Source organism: Cetorhinus maximus, chromosome 2 (genome assembly GCF_964194155.1).
Source record: "Cetorhinus maximus chromosome 2, sCetMax3.hap1.1, whole genome shotgun sequence".
In the NCBI taxonomy this organism is placed as follows: Eukaryota; Metazoa; Chordata; class Chondrichthyes; order Lamniformes; family Cetorhinidae; genus Cetorhinus; species Cetorhinus maximus.
In genome coordinates, this window is record NC_135880.1 from 4,539,137 (window position 1) to 4,556,983 (window position 17,847).

Sequence of the window (17,847 nt, forward strand, 5' to 3'; positions counted from 1 at the left end):
ATTCACAACCTCAGAATTGTAACAATTCTGGTAGGCAACGAGTGGCAGGAGAAAGAATTTTTCTTCTGATTGGCATGTCGTGACAAGTGGCATTTCCCCAGGATCTGTATTGAGGCCTCATATTTATTAGACTTTGACAAAGGAATAGGGTCTTGTATATCCAAGTTTGCAGTTGACACAGTTAAATGGTGAGAAGCTAGGAACTGCAGAGGAACAGAGAGTGTTGGGAGTCCAAGTGTAGAAATCACTGAAAGTAAATGGGCGTATACAATAAGGAATCAACATGGCTGTTTCCCAGAGGCTGGAATATAAAAGGGAGGAAATGATGCCTCAGTTTCTAAAATAATTGGGAAATAAATAAGAACAACAGGTATTAATAAACCTGAAGCTGTCAGACTGTCGTAACACTGCAGCTGGCTTAATGATGTCCTTCAGGAAAGGAGACTTTACTGTTCTTACCAGCAATGGGCCAATGTCACCCCAGAACCACGCCGACTTGGGTGTCTCTTAGCTGTCCTCTGAAGTGGCCGAGCGATTGCTGCATTGGTTGAAGAAGGCAGACCACGAGGGCAACCTTGCCGGGAAAATTAGCGATGGGCAATGAATGCCAGCCTTGTCTGTGATGCACGCATCCCCAGAATGAATGAATGAATAGATAGGTCAGGTTAGCAGATAATCAACAGACTTCAGATTATTTTGTTTTTTGACCTGGGTCCAGAATATCTCCAGGCACCAGCAGTGATTATTGTCTGCAGCTGATTGTATAGCACGTGGGAGCCTATAAAAGCCTGCAGTTGTATGGGACCAGCCCGCTAGCTATTATCTCGCCGCCCGTGAGGCAGCCATTCAGTCTGCGAACCTCCTACTACTTCAAACTGGTCTGCCAGGCAAGAGTAACCATAAAGGACTGTTACAATGAGTGCAATAAACAGTCACAGTGGTTTAGTGAAACCCTTCTAGAGTGGGTTCCTCTCAGGCCATAGGATGACTTGCCCAGATAGTCTTTTTGGTAAGCAAATACTCTTAAACGGCATCTCAAGATGGTGTTCGCAGAGTTGGGTATGACTCAGTTATCAGATCAGCAAGAGCTAGGCCTAAGGATTAATTTGAAACAAAGTGACTGTTGCTGAGTGCTGCTTTATAATGGGCTCAGTGCTCCATGTGGTGTTAGTTATCTGATTAGCGCAGCCCCATCAGATGTGAAGATCATAACAAAGGAAGCGACCATATTTCTCCCCACTGTTGGGCTGCCTCTAGCCCCAGCCTGAACTCTCCTGCACTGCCAGCTTCTTTCCACCAGGTCTCTTGCTGATTCTTTCCCACTTTGAGATGGCCGTCCATTCTTCCCTGGCATCTCTCTGCCTCCACTCCCCAGTACCGAGCCTGTCACTGCTGAGAGCAGCACAGTGGGAGATTATTCAATGCCTTTGTTGCAAAGTGGTGGCATCTTCACAACAAAACTTCTCATTTCAGTAGAGGCCATCTTATTTGGAGCAAGTCGGAGCTCCAAACTCCTGAAGTAGCTGACTCTTCCTGAAGTAGCGAACCACAGGCGCTGGTTGACTCCTGTTACCTCACCATTCCTTATCTATTGCCTGTACACTGAAGGCCACCAGGTTATCCCATTATTAGTGGAAGCTTGGGGAGGTCTGATCCCATTCTCACTTTCCTCACACACACTCTCATTCCACCCTTCACCCGCTCCTCCACTCCACCTTCCTTCTCCCCTCTCCCCTCTTTGTCCAGGACGCTGAGGTCAGTTATAGTAACTTGGCTAACTAGTGACCAGCTGAGATCAGTGGCGGAAGCTGCCACCTTGCTTCTCTACCTGCCACCAGCCAGATCAGCTGCCTCCCAGATCAGTTGACTTAACTCAGACCCCACAGTTTGACATGCTGTATGCCCATGTGGCCACACACAACCTCAATTGTTCTTATTTACAGTACTGGAAGGTCACTTGGGATACAGACTCCTTAGTTTATCCTCTGAGCCAGCTGCCTAATGGTTAATTAGTTCTGTTAAACCTAAACAGTGTATGACACACAGCTGTTTACTCATACAGTGACATTTTCAAGTGAGTCAACGGATCTTCCTAACTAAATAAAGAAAATCAAAATATTCCTTTGCCAGATGTGCCCCGACACTGTCCCCTTATAGTTAAATTGCTGCATAAAACACCCACATCCCATGAATGAATAAAAAAACCTTGCATTTAAGTAGCACTTTAACATAATAAAACTCCCCCAGAAGCTTCACAGGAACATCATCAAATAAGATTTGGCACAGAGCAACATAGAGACAGTCGGACAGGTGACCAGAGCACTTAGGCAAAAATAAAAGCTTTAAACAGTGTCTTAAAGGAGTAGAGAGGGAGATTGAAAGGTTTATGGAGGGAATTCTAGAGTTTGGGGCCTACACCTCTGAAGGCACAGACACCAGTGTTGAGGTGACGGATATGGGCATTGCACAAGATGTTTTCTCTTTCTGTGGAACACTGGTTATTTTTATCTTGTCAATCCCAGGGCCTACACTGCAGGAGACCAGCAAGATAGGATAGAAAACACATTCAGTCAGGAAGCAGTGCTTAGATCATAGAATGTTTACAGCATAGAAGAAGGCCATTCAGCCCATCATGGCTGTGCCAGCTCTCTGCAAGAGCAACTCGGCTAGTCCCACTCCCTTGTCCTATCTCCATAGCCCTGCATGTCTCTCCTCTTCAGGAGCTTATTCAATTCCCTCTTGAATGACACAATTGAATCTGTCTCCACCACATTTTTAGGCAGTACATTCCAGATCCTAACCACTTGCTGCATTAAAAAGCTTTTCCTCATGTCATTGCAGGTTCACCTTAATCACCTTAAATCTGTGCCCTTGGTTTTCAACCCTTCCGCCAATCGGAACAGTTTCTCCCTATCTGCCCTGTCCAGACCCCTCAAGATTTTCAATACCTCTATCAAATCTCCTCTCAACCTTTTATTTGTTAAGGAGAATGGCCCCAGTTCTCCAATTGATCCACTTAACTGAAGTTCCTCAGCCCAAAACTATACTTGTAAACCTTTTCTGCATCCCTCTAAAGTCTTCACATCCTTCCTAAAGTGTGGTGCCAGAACTGCACACACTACTCCAGTTAAGGCTAAACCAGTGTTTTAGACAGGCTGATCATAACTTCCTTACTCTTGTAATATAGTCCTTTTTTTAAACCACTTTCTCAGCGTGCTCTGCTATTTCCAACGATTGTGCACATATAAACCCAAGTCCCTTTGCTCCTGCGCCCCTCTTAGAATTGTGCCCTTTATTTTATATTCTCTTTCTTCATTCTTCCTATCACAGTGAATCATGTCGCACTTCTCTGCATTCAATTTCATCATCCACTTGCCCACCTATTCCACCAGCCTGTCCATATTCTCTTGAAGTCTATCACCATCCCCCTCACAGTTCACAATATTTCTAAGTTTTGTAACTTCTGCAAATTTTGAAATTGTGCCCCACACAACAATACGTTAAGAAAACCAGTGGTCTTGATGCTGACTGCATGGGGACTCCAGTTTATACCTTTCCTTCAGTCCGAAAAACACCCGTTCACCACTATCCTCTCTTCCTGTCATTCAGCCAACGTCATAACCATGCTGCCACTTTTATTCCATGGGATTTAACTTTGCTGGCAAGTGTGTTATGTGGCACTTTATCAAATTCCCTTTTGAAGTTCCTGTACGCTACAACCTCATCAACCTTCTCATTCACCTTATCAAAAAATTTAATCAAGTTAGTTAACAAATTTTCCTAATTAATCTGCACTTGCCAACTATGTTTTTGAAATCTCCCTTGATTTAGAAGGAAAGGGGAAGTGCAGTGTATCAGTCAGTATTTATTTGATTTTATGTATTGGACAGTTACATCGAATTGCTTTGAATTGACAGCACAGCCATTTGGCCCAACTGGTCTATGTTGTTCTTTATGTTTCACTTAAGTCTCCTCCCACCCTTTTTTTAATCATTCTTCCATGGGATATGGGCATCACTGACTAGGCCAGCATTTATTGCCCATCCCTAATGGCTCTTATTCAGAGGGCATTTAAGAGTCAACCATATTGCTGTGGGTCTGGAGTCACATGTAGGCCAGACCAGGTAAGGACGTCAGATTTCCTTCCCGAATGGTTTCGTGGTCATCATCAGACTTAATTCCAGATTTTTATTGAATGATGGGATTTGAACCCAGGTCCCCAGAGCATTACCGTGGGTCTCTGGAATACCTCCCTCTCCTAACCTAAGCCTATCAGTATTCTTTACTATCCCTTTCTCCCTTGTATATTTATCCAGCTTCCCCTTAAATGTAACTATGCTATTTGCCTCACCTATTTCCTCTGGTAGCAAGTTCCCCATTTTCACCACTCTGGGTAAAGAAGTTTCTCCTGAATTTTCCTATTGAATTTGTTAGTTCAAGCCCATTTTCCCATCCAACACTAGAGACCAGCGTCATGGCTGTTGAATGCAGTGATCCAAATGTCTGCACTATTCCAGGTGTAGCCTGGTCTAGATCTGGACAGCATCAGGAAACTCGCTCACTCCACAAAACCCTTTTAACCGTTGTCCTTTTTTGGATCCGGAGAGGAGCTCCCCTGATAGCTCAGCCAGTTTGTCCAGGATTAACCTGGCTGATTCCATATAACTGTCTCTCTGCTTCCTGAGCTGAGCTTGGCAGATTGGTGATAAAGGTGAGATTCTTCTCTTCGTCACAGGTACTGGGAGGCGATTGGTCGGTGGGATGAAGCCATTCAGCTGATGCCGGACAGTGCCGCACTCTACGAGATGAAAGCACAGGTATTAACACCAGACTCCCACATTTAACTCACTCAGTTATCACTTTTCATTAGTTTTAATATCTGTTTAACGTGATGATGCGTACTGTAATCTCTACGAGCAAAAACATGCCAAAAGTCCAACAGTCCTGCCTCATTTTGATTGATTACTCACCTGTCCAATGCTTTCTCACTCCAGAAAGCCATCTCATTGTCCCCTGACCTCATTTACACTGACTTCTTAGTATCAGCCATGGCTTGGCTCAGAGTTAGAAGCTTGTGGGTTCAGGCCCCACCCCTGAGACTTCAGAGACTGACACTCCAGTGCAGTACCAAGGGAATGTTGCATTGTCAATGGTGCCGTCTTCCAGAAGAGACATTAAACTGAGGTCCCGTCTGCCCTCTGAGGTGGATATTAAGGATCTCACGACACTATTTGAAGAAGAGCAGAGGAGTTATCCCTGATGCCCTCACCCAAGATCACTGAAATAGATGATCTATTAATTTATGAATTCACTGTACACAAAACTTCATGTTGCAATGATGACTACACGAGAGAAGCATTTCATGGCTATAGAGCTTTGGAGTGTCCTGAAGCTATAAAAGGTGCTGCAAAGGTTTCCCAGCTCCTGACTCTATCCCTCTCCCTGGTTACCTGAGATTAAGCCAGTTTGTTTGCAACCTTGGTGTCACATTTGATCCTGACATGAGATTCTGACCTCATTCATGCCATCAATAAGACCGCCTATTTCTGCTTCCAAAACTCGCCCCTGGCTCAGCTCATCTGCTGCTGAAACCCTTATCCATCCCAGGGCACCCTCTGGACTGCAACGCACTCCTGGCTGCTCTCCCACATTCTACCCTCCGTAAACTTAACCATGTCTGTGACCAACGTGGTTGCATATTTTTGTAGAGGTCAGCAGCAGGGTAGATAAGATGCTATGTGTGTGGATTGTCAGAGGAATTTGGGGAGGTTCTGCACAATAAGAACATACAAAATTGACTATGATTAGTTGAGAGGTAAGATACAGAAGTAGAGTGTAATAGGTGGCGTTCCCCAGCATTCTGCACTGGTGCCTGAACTTTTGGAAAGCAATATGAATGATTTAGACAACTCTTTATTCTTTCCACTATGAAAGTTGCCAGATGGCAATGAATTAGGAAAAACAGTGAGCTCTGTTGGTGAGAGCAGGAGGTTACAATGGGATTAAATGAGTGTGAGATAATGCGCGAATTGGACTATATTTTTCACAGCAAAAAAGAAGGAGCTGCGTAGGAGCAAATCATTAGAAACTGGTGCACAGGTACAAAGCCGAATCAAAACGAAAAACGGAATGTTGGTTTTCACCTTTGGGTGGGGGAGCTGGAATACAAAGGGATGGAACAGACTGAATACCCTTTTCTGTTCCTGTTTCACGGAAGATAACCTGTTTCACGGAAGATAACCCATACTGTATCTGCCCTGGAGTGTTTGCTGGGACAGTGCAGAGGGGACTTTACTCTGTATCTAAGCCCGTGCTGTACCTGTCCTGGGAGTGTTTGATGGGGACAGTGTAGAGGGAGCTTTACTCTGTATCTAACCCCGTGCTGTACCTGTCCTGGGAGTGTTTGACGGGGACAGTGCAGAGGGGACTTTACTCTTTACCTAACCCCGTGTTGTAGCTGTCCTGGAAGTGTTTGATGGGGACAGTGTAGGAGGGGCTTTACTCTGTACCTAAACCCATGCTGTACCTGTCCTGGGAGTGTTTGATGGGGACAGTGTAGAGGGAGCTTTACTCTGTATCTAACCCTGTGCTGTACCTGTCCTGGGAGTGTTTGATGGGGATAGTGTAGAGGGAGCTTTACTCTGTATCTAACCCCGTGCTGTACCTGTCCTGGGAGTGTTTGATGGGGACAGTGTAGAGGGAGCTTTACTCTATCTAACCCCAAGGGAGTGTTTGATGAAAATGCAGAAGGAGACTTGTTCTGCACCTACCCTGTGCTGTGAGCTTTCTGAACTACAGAAGTGGCACTGTTGGTTGCTCAGTGTTTAGTTCCATTCACAGCTCCTCAGATAATGAATCGGGCCATTTCCATATGCTGCAAGACTTTGGCAACATTCAGGTTTGTGCTGCCAAGTGACAAGGAACATTTGTGCATCTAAGTGCCAGGGACTGACCGTCTCCAACAGGAGTGAATCTAACCATCGGCCTTTTATATTCAATGGCATTGCTATCGCTGAATTTCCATACCACCAATATCCTGAGGGTTACCATTTGCCAGAAACTGAACTGGACTAGCCATATAAATAATGTGGCTACAAGAGCAGGTCAGAGGCTAGGAATCCTGCGATGTGTTATTCACCTCCTGACTCCTTAAAACCTGTCTACCATCGACAAGGCACAAATCAGGAATGTGATGAAATACTCTCCACTTGCCTATATGAGTGCAGCTCCAACAACACCCAAGAAGCTCGACATCATCCTGGACAAAGCAGCCTGCCTGATTGCAACCCCATCCACCACCTTAAACATTCACTCCTTCCACTACTGTCGCACAGTGGCAGCAATGTCTACCATCTACAAGATGCACTGCAGCAACTCACCGAGGCTCCTTTGACAGCACCTTCCAAACCCGCAGCCTCTACCATCTGGAAGGACAAGGACAAGGGCAAGGACAAGCTGAATGGGAACACCACCACCTGCCCTTCTGTCAGTGCTGTGCTCCCTCGGTACTGACCCTCTGACAGTGCTGTACTCTCTCAGTACTGACCCTCTGACAGTGCAGCACTCCCTCAGTACTGACCCTCTGACAGTGCAGCACTCCCTCAGTACTGACCCTCTGACAGTGCAGCACTCCCTCAGTACTGACCCTCTGACAGTGCAGCACTCCCTCAGTACTGACCCTCTGACAGTGCAGCACTCCCTCAGTACTGACCCTCTGACAGTGCAGCACTCCCTCAGTACTGCAGTGAAGTGTCAGCCTTGATTTTCCACTGAAGACTTTGGAGTGAGTTTGAATTTCATACGCTTCTGTCTCGCGCGAGGTTGATACCAACTGACTCAGCCTGACTGCGGTGGAAGCTTGTTGTTATGGAGTTTTGATGGATTGAAACTTTATGGGAAAAGAACAACACATTAACCAATGGCTGAAAAAATAGCAGTTACTGGAAAATCATTAAGTGTTTTTTCAGATGCTCATCTCATGCTCCTTTTCCAAGAGAAACAATGCTAGAGTCGGCGAACATTCCTGTTCACAACCAAGCTGTTTAACAGGGTCATACCTAATATTCTCGCACAAAGTGTAAACAATGCCTAGAATGGGGAATTGGCTAGTGGGAGAATGAGGGTCTGTGCCCTCTGTTATGTGTCAGTATTTGCATGTATGCTGACAGCATCTGACTCTACATCACCACCCTCTCTCTCACTCCCTTCACCGTCTCTAAATTATCAGACTGCTTATCTGACATCCAGTAGTGAATGAGCAAAAATTCCCTCCACTTAAATATTGGAAGATGGAAGACATTGTCTTCAGTTCCCAGAATGAACTCTCTTCCCTAGTCACTGACCTCATCCTTTTCCCTGGCAACTGTCCGAAGCTGAATCAGATATTTGCAACCTTGGTTATATATTTGGCTGCAAGATGAACTTGCAACCACATTTCTGCAACATCATTAAAACTGCCTATTTCCATCCCTGTAATGTTACCCCGTCTCGGTTCACCTGCTGCTAAACCCTCATTCATGCCTTTGTTACCATTAGACTTGTCTATTCCGGCACATTCCTTGCTGGCTTCCATGTTCGATTCTCTGTTAAACTTGAGTTCTTCCAAAACCCAGCTGCCTGTGTCCTTGTTCACACTATGTCCCCTTGTTCCCCCATCACCCTTGTGCTGACTAACCTACATTGGCTCACCGTTAAGAAATGCTTCGATTTTAAAATTCCCATCCTTGTTCTCAAATCCCTCCAAGGCCTCGCTCCACCCCATCTCTGTCATTTCCTCCAGCCCCACAGCCTCCTGAGATCTCTGCACTCATCTAATTCTGGCCCCTTGAGTGTCCCAATTTTAATTGCTCCTCTGTTGCTGACCATGTTTTCAGCTGCCTGGATCTTTAGGCATTTTCTGGGGCTGAGATAACACCAGCAAGCAAGGTTGCCTTCCTCTGATTGAGGATGCCTTCACCTGACTGTTATTCTACTGCCCTAACAAGATAACTCAACCCCTTTTGGCCTTTCGACTCTAAGTTGGTGGCACATGTTGGGGATCGACTCTGGTCAGACTTCTCGATCTTTCTCAACTTAATTCTCCTCTATGTCATGATTCGTAGAGTAAAGCAAGTTAACGGAAGATTTAACAGAGTTGTTTAAAATTATGAGAGTGTTTCGCTAGACTTGATATAGGAAATAATGTTTCCATAAACAGGATGATTGGTAACCAGGGCGCACAGATTTATGACGATTGTCAAAAAAGCCATGGGGAGATGAGAATTTTTTGTATTTAGCAAGTTGTCATATGTGGAATGTGTTGGCTGCAAGGATCATGGCAGCAGATTCAATGATAACTTCCAAAAAGAAATTGGTTAAATCTTGAAAAGGAATGAAAATTGAAAAGAGCACGGGGAAAGAACAGGGACTAATCGGATAGCTCTTTCAGAGAGTTGATGAGCTGACTGATCTTTCTCTGTGTTGTAAGATCTTGCGGGTATCAGTGTTGTCCACTTTCCTTCCAATTTTGCATTTGTCCCTAGTTAATTTCATCTGTCATTGTTCTGCCTAACTGCATATTTCATACAACTTTCTATTTCCCAAGCTGCTTCATCAATGTCCTTTGTGCCCCTCTGTTTGGTGTCACCTGCAACTGTAACTAAGTGATTGATCTAAAGTGGGGGACCCCATGGATCAGTACAGAGACTCCTGGGAACACAATTCAGCACTTACCTGTTCCCTGCAATCCTAGCCTATCGTTATCTCTCAAACCAGTGAAGGAGCTACCATTTATATAGTGCATTTCATGGTTTAAGGATATCCTGAAGCACCTCATAATCAATGTACTTTTTTTTAACAGTGTGACCCATGTTATGATAGGGGAAAACATTACAACAGATTGTTTTTCTACCTTTGAGCCAAAGAAAGACTTACATTTCTATAGTGCCTTTCACAACCTCAGGAGGTTCCAAAGCACTTCACAACTAATGAAGTATTTTGAAACGTAATTACTGTTCTAATGTAGGAAATGTGACTGCACAGCAAGCTCCCACAATCAGCAATGTGTTCATGAGCAGATGATCAGTTTTTGTGATGTTGATTGAGGGATAAATATTGACCTGGACCCTGGGGTGTTCTTCTTCAAAATAGTGTCTTGTGACCCTTTTATGTCCACATTGAAAGCTGTTTAATGTTTTAGCCAAAAGGTGGCATGTCCAACAGTGCAGCACCCCCTCAGTATTGCGCTGAAGTGTCAGCCTAGTTTTTTTCTGCTCTAATTTCTGGAGTGACACTGGAACCAACAACCTCCTGACTCAGGTGAGAGTGATCTTAATGCAGTGGGTAATGATGAGCTGATGTAAAACTTTAATTAGACCTTATTAGGTAGTTAGTCCATAACAAGGGGCTGTAGATAAACATTAAATGAGATTCAGAGCAGGAGAAAATTCCTCACAAGAGAGTTGTGGGGCTGTGAAATTCACTTCCAGAGTCACTGGTTGAAGCAGAAAGTGTCAATACTCAGGATCAGATTGAAGAAATGAGTGAAGGAAAATGGGAAAGGGGTAGGGAATATGATTAGAACCATTTGCTGTGTGGAGGGTTAAGGGCTGACTGAGACTAGTGGGAACAACTGGTCTGTTCTCATAGATAAAAACAAAAAGCTAAAAGCTACTGCGGATGCTGGAAATCCAAAACAAAAACAGAATTACCTGGAAAAACTCAGCAGGTCTGGCAGCATCGGCGGAGAAGAAATCAGTTAACGTTTCGAGCCTTCATGGCCCTTCGGCAGAACTGAAGCATAGTTAGAAGAAGGGAGCCCTTCTTCTAACTATGCTTCAGTTCTGCCGAAGGGCCATGAAGGCTCGAAACGTTAACTGATTTCTTCTCCGCCGATGCTGCCAGACCTGCTGAGTTTTTCCAGGTAATTCTGTTTTTGTTTTGGTCTGTTCTCATGTTGTAAGTCCGATGTAAGCTGCAGAAGTGAAAAGTTTGATAAAGGGTTGGGGATTAGGTTGGGTATATGTGGTGAGAACTATCTGCTCACATGAATCTAGATGGACTGGTGGGACCTAAAGGCCAGTTTCCGTATTGTAACAACGATACCCTCTTGAATCCTCATTCCCAGAAGTGTGAAGCTTCACGGTCAACTAGTCCTTTTCAGTGTGTGGAAATTTGTCAGGTAACTTTTGAAAGTTTAGCTGCACACATTGTAGGAGTATTCCCCACTGCACTGCCACACCTCCCCTTTCCCTGCTCCCCACATTGTAGGAGTATTCCCCACTGTACTGCCACATCTCCCCTCTCCCTGCTCCCCACCGCTCCCCCAAGCAGAGATTGGTCAGGCTCAGCTCCCTTTGAACCCAGGTTGTGCCATTTTAAGCAATTACAGTAGCAGTCATCTGACGAAGATGGCTTGGAGCAGCCAGGAGCTTTCCCAGCTAGTGCATGGCTTCCACTTGGACTACACCCACTTCGAACAAATGGAAATGCGAGACACCGTTTTAAAATAAAATAGCAGTAAATTACAGACAGAATGATCCTGCAGCGCGTGATTAGATAGTCGGGATACAGAGTTTACCATCAGCGCTGACATGATGGATCCAAATTAGAGACTGGCTTCTAAGTGACTCTGATGAGCTGCCCTCATTCCCCAACTGCTTTACATCACAGTGTGGCCAGTGATTGCTAATGTCGCTGCTATTCCTGTCCTGACATTACTTTTTAACATTTCAGTGTAATTCGTTTTAAATGAGAAAGCAGATTGCAGCAAAAATTAAAGAAATCGAACTCATCTCTTTTGCCTGCCAATGGTGCTGTGTTTGTGTTTTTGCCTGTTTATTGTCCCCTCTCCCTGCAGCCTTCCTCCCCACACTGTTCCTAATGTGGTAACACAAACTGGTCAGACTATGTTTGGGGAGCAAGTGAGGGGAGAGCAGGCACCCTGGCATTCTTCTTCATTCCCAGAAGGGTGAGGAACATGCATTGTACCAGATTAGTGGTTGGGGAGAGCATCAGGCAGTCTTGGATATGATGGTATGCCCCAACCATTGGGAATTCCAGCATATTAATCCAGGGACAATGAAGGAATGACATTATAAATTAGGAGCCAAAACAAGTGTCGGGGAAACTTTTTCTCCCCAAAAGGGTGATTGATTTATGGGATGCTATCAGTTAAGGACACTAAAGCAGAGAGGGATAAATGAAAGCTATTAGAGGAGAGGAGGGATCGAGGGAGAGGAGGAGCTGAAGCGGTGTGGGGAGGAGGGACCAAGGGTGAGGAGGAGCTGAGGGGTGTGGGGAGGAGGGACCAAGGGTGAGGAGGAGCTGAGGGGTGTGGGGAGGAGGGACCAAGGGTGAGGAGGAGCTGAGGGGTGTGGGGAGGAGGGACCGAGAGGAGGAGCAGCTAAGGGCGTGTGGTGAAGAGGGATCAAGGAGCAGGGAACGGAGGAGCTGTGGGGATGTGGGGTGGTGGGATGAGAAGCGGTGGGGGAGGAGCTGAGGGGGTGTGGGGAGGAGGCATCGAGGAGGCAGGGAGCAGAGGAGCTGAGGGGGTGTAGGGAAGAGGGACCGAGGATCAAGGGGACAGAGGAACTGAGGGGTGTGGGTTGGTGTGACCAAGGGGGAGAAGGACCTGAAGGGGCATGGGGAGGAGGGACCGAGGGTAAAGAGGAGCTGAGGGGTTTGGGGAGGAGGGACCGAGGGTAAAGAGGAGCTGAGGGGTTTGGGGAGGAGGGACCAGGGTGAGGAGGAGCTGAGGGGGTGTGGGGAGGAGGGACCGAGAAGCAGGGAGTGGAGGAGCTGCGGTTGTGTGGGGAGGAGTGAGCGAGTAGCAAGGGGCGGAGGAACTGAGGGGGTGTTGGGAAGAGGAACTGAGGAACAGGGAGCGGAAGAGCTGAGGAGGTGTGGGGGTGAGTGACTGAAGAGTAGGCGCAGGGGAGATGAGGTTGTGTGGGGAGGAGGGACTGAGGAGCAGGGAGTGGAGGAGCTGAGGGGGTGTGGTGAGGAGGAACCGAGGAGCAGGGAGCTGAGGGGGTGGGGGGAGGAGTGAGGGAGTAGCAGAGGCTGGAGGAGATGAGGGGGGTGTGAGGAGGAGGGACTGAGCAGCAGGGAGTGGAGAAGCTGAGGGGGTGTGGGGAGGAGGGACTGAGGAGCATGGGGCAGAGTGGGTGAGGGGTGGTGGGATGAGGAGTGGTGGGGGAGGAGCTGAGGAGTTGCAGGGAGAAAGAACCGAGGAGCAGGGAGCTGAGGGGGTGTGGGGAGGAGGGGGTGTGGGGAGGAGGGAGCTGAGGGGGTGTGGGGAGGAGGGAGCTGAGGGGGTGTGGGGTGGAGGGAGCTGAGGGGGTGTGGGGAGGAGGGAGCTGAATGGGTGTGGGGAGGAGGGAGCTGAGGGGGTGTGGGGAGGAGGGAGCTGAGGGGGTGTGGGGAGGAGGGGGTGTGGGGAGGAGGGAGCTGAGGGGGTGTGGGGAGGAGGGAGCTGAGGGGGTGTGGGGTGGAGGGAGCTGAGGGGGTGCGGGGAGGAGGGAGTCGAGGGAGTGTGAGGAGGAGGGAGCCGAGGGGGTGTGACGAGGAGGGAGCCGAGGGGGTGCGGGGAGGAGGGAGCCGAGGGGGTGCGGGGAGGAGGGAGCCGAGGGGGTGTGAGGAGGAGGGAGCCGAGGGGGTGTGAGGAGGAGGGAGCCGAGGGGGTGTGAGGAGGAGGGAGCCGAGGGGGTGTGAGGAGGAGGGAGCCGAGGGGGTGCGGGGAGGAGGGAGCCGAGGGGGTGTGAGGAGGAGGGAGCCGAGGGGGTGTGAGGAGGAGGGAGCCGAGGGGGTGTGAGGAGGAGGGAGCCGAGGGGGTGCGGGGAGGAGGGAGCCGAGGGGGTGCGGGGAGGAGGGAGCCGAGGGGGTGTGAGGAGGAGGGAGCCGAGGGGGTGCGGGGAGGAGGGAGCCGAGGGGGTGCGGGGAGGAGGGAGCCGAGGGGGTGTGAGGAGGAGGGAGCCGACGTTCCTGAGGGTCTGGAAACTTCAGGCATCTGCTGCACCTAAAATTTCAAACGTCCCAGTGGCTGGTGGGATCGCTCCAATCTGCCCAGAATAGGGTAGGTCATCCTAGACCAGGTAACCAGGCCAGCCCTGACTCACAGATCAAAGTAATCCATTCACAACTGAACTGGCCATGATCTGTTAGCCCGAATCCCCGCTGACCTGCTGGGTGTGGGAGGTGTGGCCTGGAGAAGATTTTCCTCTCTTGCCTGACAGTTTATTAGCACAGCAGAAAATACTGGATGGAGAATTCTGGTCACTGCCCTCTTCCTGTGAACTCAGGCCTGCCCACCCCCCACATGGCCCCCGCCCCCCCCCCACACACCCACCCCGTCCCCCAACACAGCCCCCGAGCCCCACACACCCCCCACATGGCCCCCCCCCCCCCCCCCCACACACACACCCCCGTCCCTCAACACAGCCCCAACATGGTCCCCACCCACCCACACCCCCCCGTCCCCCAACACAGCCCCCGAGCCCCAACACAGCCCCCCCACACACCCCCCGAGCCCCACACACCCCCCACATGGCCCCCCCCCCCCCCCCCACACACACACCCCCGTCCCCCAACACAGCCCCAACATGGTCCCCACCCACCCACACCCCCTCCGTCCCCCAACACAACCCCAACATGGTCCCCACCCACCCACACCCCCCCCCGTCCCCCAACACAGCCCCCCCACACACCCCCCGAGCCCCACACACCCCCCACATGGCGCCCCCCCCCCCACACACACACCCCCGTCCCCCAACACAGCCCCCGAGCCCCAACACAGCCCCCCCCACACACCCCCCGAGCCCCACATGGCCCCCACCCCCCCACAAACCCCCCCCACCCCATGTGCACTCAGACCTGCCCACTCTGCCCCCACCATGTGAACTGGCGCCTGTCCACTCCCCCCCCCCACCCCGTGTGTACTATATCTGCCCCATCAAATCTCTGCCATTTCAAAAGCCTTGATGAGATCGCCCCTCAATCATGTCCACTCAGAGGCATCTAACTTCTTCGTAATTTAACCCTTGGAAGCCCAGGTATTATTGAGGTGACTGTGAGCTACACTGCGCTGGAGGTGCCTGACCAATGTTCAGATTTTTCTTTTCACTGTGAATTCTCCTGATACAGAACAGGTAACCGATGCTAAAAGTCCTGCACTAACCCTCATGTTGTCTCCTTTTCCAGGTTCTCATGATCCTGAACGAGGTTTTCCAGGCAGTTCAGGCAGCAGAGATGGCGGTGCGTCTGAATCCCCAGTGGTGGGAAGCACTGCAAACCCTGGGCCGTGCTCAGCTCAGCCTGGGCGAGATAACCATGGTGAGTTCCAGCACTTCACTGGGTATGTCGGGGCGGCCAATTTCAGCCAATTTCTCCATACTGTGCAAGACTCTTCTTTTACTGAGGACCCAGGTGAAGGGGCAGTGGGGAGGTGCAGGTCAGCAGAAAGGGGAGGAATGAAGGGTCAAATAGGCTGTAGAGTGTAGGTGATACTTAAGGTTGGGTTTTAAAAGGGATTGCCCCTCCAATTCCATCCATTTTCAAACTTGTTCTTTGCCTGGGATTCCCGATTAAACCAAAACGTCCAATTGTGATTGGAGAGGAGGCCACGGGCCATAGGCAGAGTTGTACTCACCCCTCACTGGGGTAGTAGACAGATCTTGAGTTCACCCCTCGCAGGGGTAATAGGCAATCTGAGCCCACCCCTCACTGGGGCAATAGGCAGATCTGAGTTCACCCCTCATAGGGCAATAGGCAGCTCCAAGCTCATCCCTCACTGGGGCAATAGGCAGATCTGAGTTCACCCCTCATAGGGCAATAGGCAGGTCTGAGCTCATCCCTCACTGGGGCAATAGGTAGATCTGAGTTCACCCCTCATAGGGCAATAGGCAGGTCTGAGCTCATCCCTCACTGGGGCAATAGGTAGATCTGAGTTCACCCTTCATAGGGCAATAGGCAGGTCTGAGCTCATTCCTCACTGGGGCAATAGGTAGATCTGAGTTCACCCCTCATAGGGCAATAGGCAGGTCTGAGCTCATCCCTCACTGGGGCAATAGGCAGGCCTGAGCTCACCCCTCACTGGGGCAATAGGCAGAACCTAGCTCATCTGTCACAGGCAAGATGGAAAGACAGGCATTCCAAAATGCTTTCCTGGCAGTGAGGTATTGTTGAAGTTCATTCACTGTTGTAGTGTAAGAACCGTGGTAGTCGATTTACACACAGGAAGATCCCACAGGTGCCAATGAGGTAATGAGAGAACACCACCGTCTGGAAGTTCCCCTCCAAGCCACTCACCATCCTGACTGGGAAATATATCGCCGTTCCTTCACTGTCGCTGGGTCAGAATCCTGGAACTCCCTCCCTAACAACACTGTGGGTGTACCTACACCACATGGACTGCAGCGGATCAAGAAGGCAGCTCACCACCACCTTCTCAAGGGCAATTAGAGATGGGCAATAAATACAAAAGTCCCTTGAAAGAATAAAAAAACTGGCCAGAGAAAGTGTGTATTAGTGATGTTGGTTTGGGGTGAATATTAGTCCGGATATCAGGAAGAACTCTCCTCCTGCTGCTCTTTTTCTGCTGTCATGGGGTCTGCAAGGGAGGCTGGGGATGTGGTGTCTTGCAAGGAAACCAAGAGCAATAATGAACCAAGGAGCAATTTTACCCTCAAAATTTAAACTAAAGCATTTTTTTTGCTGTTTCCAACTTGTTTCTACTGCCCATTCTATATACAGCTTCAAAACTGAGTCAAGACATATCAGAGAGATAGAGATTGGAGATAAATAATTTTTTTCAATTCCACGGCCCGGCCCCAACATAATGCGAGCCACAGATAAATAGAAGATAGCTGCTGATAAACAGATGGCCTGCAGATGTGTGTAATTTTCATTTCTTAATATAACCCCTCAGTCTTTCTCTCCTGATCACACTGTCCCATTTCTCTCACACTATAACCCCTCAGTCTCTCTCTCCTGATCACACTGTCCCATTTCTCACACACTATAACCCCTCAGTCTTTCTCTCCTGATCACACTGCCCCATTTCTCTCACACTATAACCCCTCAGTCTCTCTCTCCTGATCACACTGTCCCATTTCTCTCACACTATAACCCCTCAGTCCCTCTCTTCTGATCACACTGCCCCATTTCTCACACACTATAACCCCTCAGTCCCTCTCTTCTGATCACACTGCCCCATTTCTCTCACACTATAACCCCTCAGTCCCTCTCTTCTGATCACACTGCCCCATTTCTCACACACTATAACCCCTCAGTCTTTCTCTCCTGATCACACTGCCCCATTTCTCACACACTATAACCCCTCAGTGCTTCTCTCCTGATCACACTGCCCCATTTCTCACACACTATAACCCCTCAGTCCCTCTCTTCTGATCACACTGTCCCATTTCTCACACACTATAACCCCTCAGTCCCTCTCTTCTGATCACACTGTCCCATTTCTCACACTATAACCCCTCAGTCCCTCTCTTCTGATCACATACTACATCATATTTACAACCCAGGAATAGGCTAATCGGCGGATTTGATCTATACCGGTGTTTATACTCCTAACAAGCCTCCTTCCACCTTACTTTATCTAATCCTGTCAATATATCCTCCTGTTCCTTTCTCCCTCATCTCTTTATCTACCTTTGCTTAAACACATCTATACTATTCGGCACAACTACTTTTTTGGCAGCACTGTCAACATTCTCCCCACTTGCCAGGTGATGATGTTTACCCTGACTTCCCTGTTGGATTTATTGGTGTTACTATCTTATATTTATGGTCCTTTCTCCTAGCTTCACCCACAATCAGAAAACATTCTCTTTATCAAGTTTCAAATGCTTTAAT

At 48.7% G+C, this 17,847-nt stretch overlaps 1 protein-coding gene across 4 annotated transcripts in view; it reads left to right on the plus strand.

The window, feature by feature from the left end:
• The window catches only part of ttc33 (tetratricopeptide repeat domain 33), a 76,641-nt gene that overhangs the window by 35,286 nt on the left and 23,508 nt on the right, over positions 1–17,847 (plus strand). For 3 of the 4 annotated variants that reach the window (XR_013579219.1, XM_078560268.1, XM_078560280.1), the window contains exons 3-4: positions 4,736–4,817; positions 15,178–15,309. Coding sequence is in view for 3 of the 4 variants with exons in the window: in XM_078560268.1 (XP_078416394.1) it covers positions 4,736–4,817; positions 15,178–15,309 (214 nt within the window). In the remaining variant the exon portion in view is untranslated. The remainder of the gene's footprint in view (positions 1–4,735; positions 4,818–15,177; positions 15,310–17,847) is intronic. The other variant, XM_078560289.1, reaches the window with a different exon arrangement.